Here is a 6,321-nt window from a genome sequence, read left to right as displayed (position 1 = left end):
AGGAATGGGTAGATAGTTATTTCAAGAGGCATAATGAAACAGTAATATCACGCATTTCATTATGTGCCAGAACACAAAAGGTAACATAATATTCTTATTAGATTGTTAGGCTTGCCATGAACTTCATCATAGGTATTAAATTATACACAACAATCACTTCCTTTCACGTATAGGCCCTGCTTCATGTCTCGTATCAGTAGTGAGATCAGAAGCAAAAGTTTTTGCCATCTGACTGCTGTTCTGTAGTCAGTGTGAAATGACTTCAAAGCCTTTAAATGCCATATTTACTTGAAGATGAGGTGAGGTTTTTTCTCCATTCAGCACTGTGTGAAGGAAAAGTCCCTTATCTTGGACTTGAGTAAGGGGCAGTGGGAGAAACGGGGGAGGGAGAGGAGGTGGCTGCTGCGGCTCCAACTCCAGTCCCAACCTGGGCTCGTGGTCAGATTTGGAGTTGGAGCCACAGCAACTGCATCCCTCTCCTGTCTCCCTTGCAGCCTCTGCCCTGCCCTGCCACTTACCATCAGTCATAGCTCCAGCCCCATTCCAGCCTGGGGCACACAGCACATGGTAGCTCTGTCCTCAGCCCAGCCACTCAGCAGGTGGGCAGGTGACAGGGGCTGCAGGAACCATGGCAGGTGCCAGGAGGCACATATACAGGGGAGGCAGGTAAAGGGGAGCACGTGGCAGGGGGAGGTGACGGGAGTACAGGTACGGGGGGCAGGCATCAGGGGAGTGTGTCAGAGGGTACTGGGGCCAAGGCATGCAGGAATCACATGGGTGGGGGACAGAAGGCAGGGGGACAAGTGGAGAGCAAGGGGCAAGGCCCCCACCTGCTCCACACCTACTGCTTTCCCCAGTGTAGCGGGGGGGGATGCAAATTTAAGATGACTCTCCAATCAGTAGATTCTATACATGGAAAATTATATCAGATTTCAATTTTCTATGTATACAATCTAATTATTGGGGGGTTGTTTTAAATTCACTCATCTTGGATTCAGGTTAAAATATGGTACTTCACAAACACAGTTATGCATGATGATACCCATCCTACAGATGGAAAATGGAGAGGCAAAGAAGTTAGTTGATGTGATTTGACCAAGGGCATTAGGGTTCACAACAGCGTTAGACCTAGCAGGCGTCAGAACCAGAGGGATTGCAGGTATGAACAGCAGGGTGGAAGCAACTGAGTACAACCCCAAGTTCCAAACTATGGGCCAGGTCCAAAACCAAGAGTCCAAAACTAAGCCAGAGGACTAACTGGAATGAGGAGGTCAGCTAGCAAGCCAAAGTCCAAACACTAAGTCAGAGGATTAACAAGATTCAAGGGTCAGAAAACCAGAGCAATTAATGAGACAGGAGCCGCGTAAAGACTGAAGACGAGAAAGTTGTGAATTCAGGACTCAGGTGTTAGAAGAGCTCCTTAAAAGCAGCTCCAGAATCAGAGGAAAGGGCCTGGGGCTCAGCTGGCTCTGCATATTGCACTAAGTGCATCTTGACCTAGTTGCACAGACTGCAGGGCAGAAACCTGACCAAGGGTGTACAGCAAACCAGTTTCTAAAACACAAATTTTTGCTAAGCCCTGATTCCAACCATGATGTCAAGTTTCCTTCAGGAGATCAAACCTTAACGTCTGTCCTTGGTCTCAGTCCATAGAAGAAAACCAACATTAGCCCAGTACAGGGAAGTTTACTGATGTGGCAGTGCTGTTCAGTTTAGTGTCGAATTCTTTTATTTACAATCTATTTGGTTGATGGAGGTGTCTGTCCCCAAAGACGGTGCCTACATATCTCTGTCACATCAAGGATTTGGTTTAAACTGTACAGGGGAATCCTGAACAATACTAGAAACCAGGGATATGGTCCATCTCAGAGACTCTAATCATTAGTCTGGCTTTTGTTCATCTTGTTCATCAGCCCTCAGTTAGGGGCTGATCAGTATAGGTCAATGGCACTCAAGCTTTTTGTTCCTCAGGCCAGGTGAGTGGTAGAGGGATGGTCCTTGGGCTAGATCAAGCCCTGTGTGCCAGGATCAGAACCCATGGGCCTTGGCGAGCCCTAAGCGTGGAGACTGGGCTCTGGAGCCTGGTGCACCCTGTGTGCTAGGACTGAATCCTGGGACCTGGCATCACTCCTGCCTAACCCTGCGCACTGGGATCAGGCACCTGAAGCAGCACACAGGACCCAGGGATGGTGTCACTGGCCCCCTATTGCCAAATTTCAGGACCCACAAGGAGTCCCATGGGCTAGATGACATAGCATCGGGGTCTGGATCTGCCCACAGCCTGGGGGTTGGGGAGTTTGCATCTGGCATAGGCTGGTCCAAATTGAGCCTAAGGTCCAACTTGTATTGTGTAGGCTTAGAGTCTAGTAGTAAGAAGACTGGGAAAAAGTTTTTTGGGAGAACTGCGGGTCATTCTTTAGTCTGCACCAGCTTCAGCTTCTTTTCCTCCATATACAGGCCCCAGAACCCATGTGCAGATCTAATGTGGCATGACCTGACCATGGATTGGGCACAAACAGTTATGTGTAACCACCAACCTTTCACTCGCACATATCACTGGGTTTCTACCTCTGTGTCAGCTGTACACTAAATTTCTCCCTAAACATTTGGCAAACAAAATCATTTACTTGGAAATGTGCACCGAACATAATGGCCGTATGTTATGCTTTTGTACTCTTTGTTAGGGAATACATTGTTTGGGTGTGAATTGATTCACTGGGAGTGAGGAACTAGTTCCAGTTACTGTAAGAAGGAATTTTTTTAATATAATAAATAATTGGTAAGAAATATTAGCATAAATATCTTGACAGAAGAAATATTGGGGAGGGAAGATAGCATTTATTTGTTGAAGTTGATGTGGAAATGGTAAATGCTGGAATACAAAATCACTGTGATACTCACACACTACAGATGTCCGACAAAATATTTTCATTGTAGTTGTCTGTCTTGACTCTTCATAAAACCTCATCCACTGCCACTAACATTTACCCATGTTTCAGTACAACATTTCTAACTGCTGTGGGCTGTGGCCAAGGGATTAAACTCAGTCTGGGAAAGGGCCAAGTTATATTTTAAATTATAGTTTGTGGGCCAAGTCTACAAAGCCAGGATTGTGCACCATCCTGCTGTGTCACAGCAGGTCTTCTGCTCATCACAGTGAGAGGCTTTGGCCTAGTGTACTCTACATTGCAATTCTTCTGGCAAAACTTCAAGCATATACATGCTCCAAGTTCCTCTGTGGTCGCAGAAAATGCCTTCCTGCTGGCAAAGTTAAAACACCTCTGCTGAGCAGAATAAAGCTGCTATAGGCATTCAGTAGCTAGCAGAAGGCATGTATAGACACTTCCGAGCCTTCTACTGGCTACCATGACCCCCTCAATGGTTCTTGCCTTTCCAGGATGTGCTTTCTCTCTGTCAGCCCAGCTGCTAAGTGGAGTCCTGTGGAGATGCCAGAAACTCCTAAATAAACATGTCTTGCTAGTGCGGCAGCGACAGCTGCTGTCTACCCTTAGTACAGGCCTTCCACAAAAATTCAGGAAAGAAAGTTGTTCATAGAAAATAACCAAACTTCTTGTATGTGAAGTTGATGCTTTGTTCACCATATCTCAGTAGGACTAAAGAATTCAGGCACTTCGTGGATCTCACCATTTCTGCAGTTTAGTTGTTTGCACATGAAATTGCATACTCTGTGCACAGAATTACAGCAGTGACCTTACATTATTTAGGCAGGGGACATGAGAGGAATGAAGCGGCTAGTAAGTGTTTAAGCTGTTGTGTCCAGTTATCTGCCATCTCAGGAAGACAACTGTGTATTGGGTTTTTTTATTGGTTTACACTTACTTTGTGGTTGGAGAGATTTTAGTGCAATGGCAAGGGCTAGAAATGTTTTTAATGAAAAGTTTTCTGGTGAATCTTAATCTGACATGAAGGGTGGGCAGATTAGCATTGTAAGTAGGTTAATTTCAGCCCCTATAACTTCCTCTGGATGTCATGCCATGGTTCAGTGTCTGACAGCACTGACCTATGGCATGACATCTGGCTAAAGGTCTCAGGGGCTGAACATGGGGAAAAGTCACTGGTTAAGGACATGGGGCAGCTCACATGAAACGTATCAACTAACTGCCAAATCCATCAGCAGTATGAGTGTCGCAGAAGATATCCATAAACACTCAGATAGAGAGACTTAAGATGCAGTGACAGAGGAAGGAAGAAAAGATGATCAGACTAAAATAAACAAGTGAATCAGAAACAAAGAACAGCACCAATTCAATATATAAGATCCCGTATCAGTGTGCCCTGAATTACACATCATTTTCTCTGTGTCCTTTTGTATCTCAGGTTCAGGTTCAGTGGTCGGATCCTTGGCCTCGCTCTCATTCATCAGTACCTTCTCGATGCTTTCTTCACAAGGCCGTTCTACAAAGCACTGCTGAGGTTGTAAGTATCTGAATAAATCCTGATCCTGCTATGATCTCTACCCAGGCAGACACTCGTGGGGTTCATTGAATATTGGCACCTTCAAGTTCTTTCCTCGATTGGTTGGTTGGTAATTGTTGAGGTAGAATGGCAAAGACTTAATAATTGCTCTGGATTTTTCTCTCAAACCTTCCTATACATTAATATTAGCAGCTTAAATTAAAAAAATAGTGAGTAGTATGGTTAGGCACCCACTTTTGAAAACGTTAGTCAATATAGCTAAGGTCTATTATAAAAATAGTGTCTAAACAGTATAAATAGAATGAAAGTAATCAAAATGCTGTGGGACAAACCTGAGAGGATCATATTTTTCTGTAAAACAACAAAATTATTCTCCTTACATGTCAATGCAAAGAGACGTAATTACCAATTGGCATAGCTATATTGCTAAGATACTTTCACCCTATGCGCTTGTTAATGACAGCTATTAATATAGGTAGAAAATATTATAGTCTTCATATGGGTTTTGCTTATCTTACTACAGTAACAATCAGGAGTGGCCTTGATACTTAATATCAACCAAAATATAAAATTGATTTGATGTTTTAATTGATCTTCTGTTCCTCTCTAATCAATTTGATACAGTAAAAAAAAAAGCTGTATACAACAGATCACATTTCAGTCAAATGAACTTAGGTGTATTAACAGGTGATAACTCAAACTAATGTTTAGTTTAAATTGTTTATTAGTTAGGATGAATGTAAAGCTTTAGTGATGATTATTTTAATACTACTTAAAAGCTTTAAAATATACTTGACTTTCTTTTACTGATATTTAATATTACTGTGGTCCTAACACTTTCAGTCTGCTGTTGAAAAGAAGGTACCTGCAGCAGGCTGTAAGGTCGAAGGAGCATCAGCTGCAGGATGTTCTGAGCTATAAACTATCATTCCACAAAGTTTTATCTTCATCTCTGTTTCTCTGCCTCACCACTCAGGCCATGTGATTTAAGTGACTTAGAATACTTGGATGAGGAGTTCCACCAGAGCTTACAGTGGATGAAGGACAACATCATCACAGATATCCTGGATCTTACTTTTACAGTGAATGAGGAGGTGTTTGGACAGGTGGGTAAAAGTAGGGAAAAATCTAAAAAATGGATTGGGAGTAGATAAAGTCACACACAAAGAATATAATTATGTCTGAACAGATTCTTAGCAAATGTTCAATGGCTGTTCAGTACCATTTTTGTCTCCTGCCTGATGTTCCTTACAAGCCACCTGTTTTGGTGCGCACAGTCTCAGGACCTGTAGTATAAAATACCAGCCCAGGCTTTCCTACAGGCTTGTTGAGCCATACACCAATGAACACAAGGAATTCTCACAAGTGGAGCAGAACTCTTCTTTCTAGGACAGAACTGGCAGAGACTTGGCATTCCATGAACGTTAGCACTCTAGGTAACTTGATGCTGATGCAGCTGAATGGACAGGAGGAGGGAGCAAGAAAAAACAGCTTGCAGGTGGTGTAAGATCTGGCAGCCCTCACCACTACTTTGTCTTCCAAGATTCTTATTAGTTGTTAGTTCTTCTCTGCTCGTAGAACGACCGCTAGTTATGGTTATGAACAACCACTAGTTAGTTATGCCATTTTGTCACCTACACCTATTGGGGACTGTTTGTTATCCATACTGCAATCAGAGATGTAATTGCTGTGTGTGTAGATGTGCTTTTATCTAGCTAACTCGGCTGTTGATATTTGTAAAGATATGACACCATAGACTCAGTGCTGATGTAAAATATTCAGACACATACACATATATTCTTAATAAATCTGGCCCAATGGGTTTTAGATGCAGCTGGAAGATCAAGGAGGAGTTATGCAAGGTACAACTGGAGAAAGACAGAT

At 43.1% G+C, this 6,321-nt stretch overlaps 1 protein-coding gene across 1 annotated transcript in view; it reads left to right on the top strand.

Moving 5' to 3' along the window:
* Window positions 1–5,543, top strand: part of HECW1 (HECT, C2 and WW domain containing E3 ubiquitin protein ligase 1) — a gene marked incomplete at its 3' end in the record, with an annotated part of 299,400 nt that extends 293,857 nt beyond the window's left edge. The window contains exons 23-24 of the mRNA XM_025200049.1: window positions 4,339–4,437; window positions 5,414–5,543. Of these exons, the coding sequence (XP_025055834.1) occupies window positions 4,339–4,437; window positions 5,414–5,543 (229 nt within the window). The remainder of the gene's footprint in view (window positions 1–4,338; window positions 4,438–5,413) is intronic.
* Window positions 5,544–6,321: the final 778 nt, after the last annotated feature.

Source organism: Alligator sinensis, unplaced genomic scaffold (genome assembly GCF_000455745.1).
Source record: "Alligator sinensis unplaced genomic scaffold, ASM45574v1 scaffold254_1, whole genome shotgun sequence".
NCBI classification, from domain to species: Eukaryota; Metazoa; Chordata; order Crocodylia; family Alligatoridae; genus Alligator; species Alligator sinensis.
This window is presented reverse-complemented; position numbering and strand designations above follow the sequence as displayed.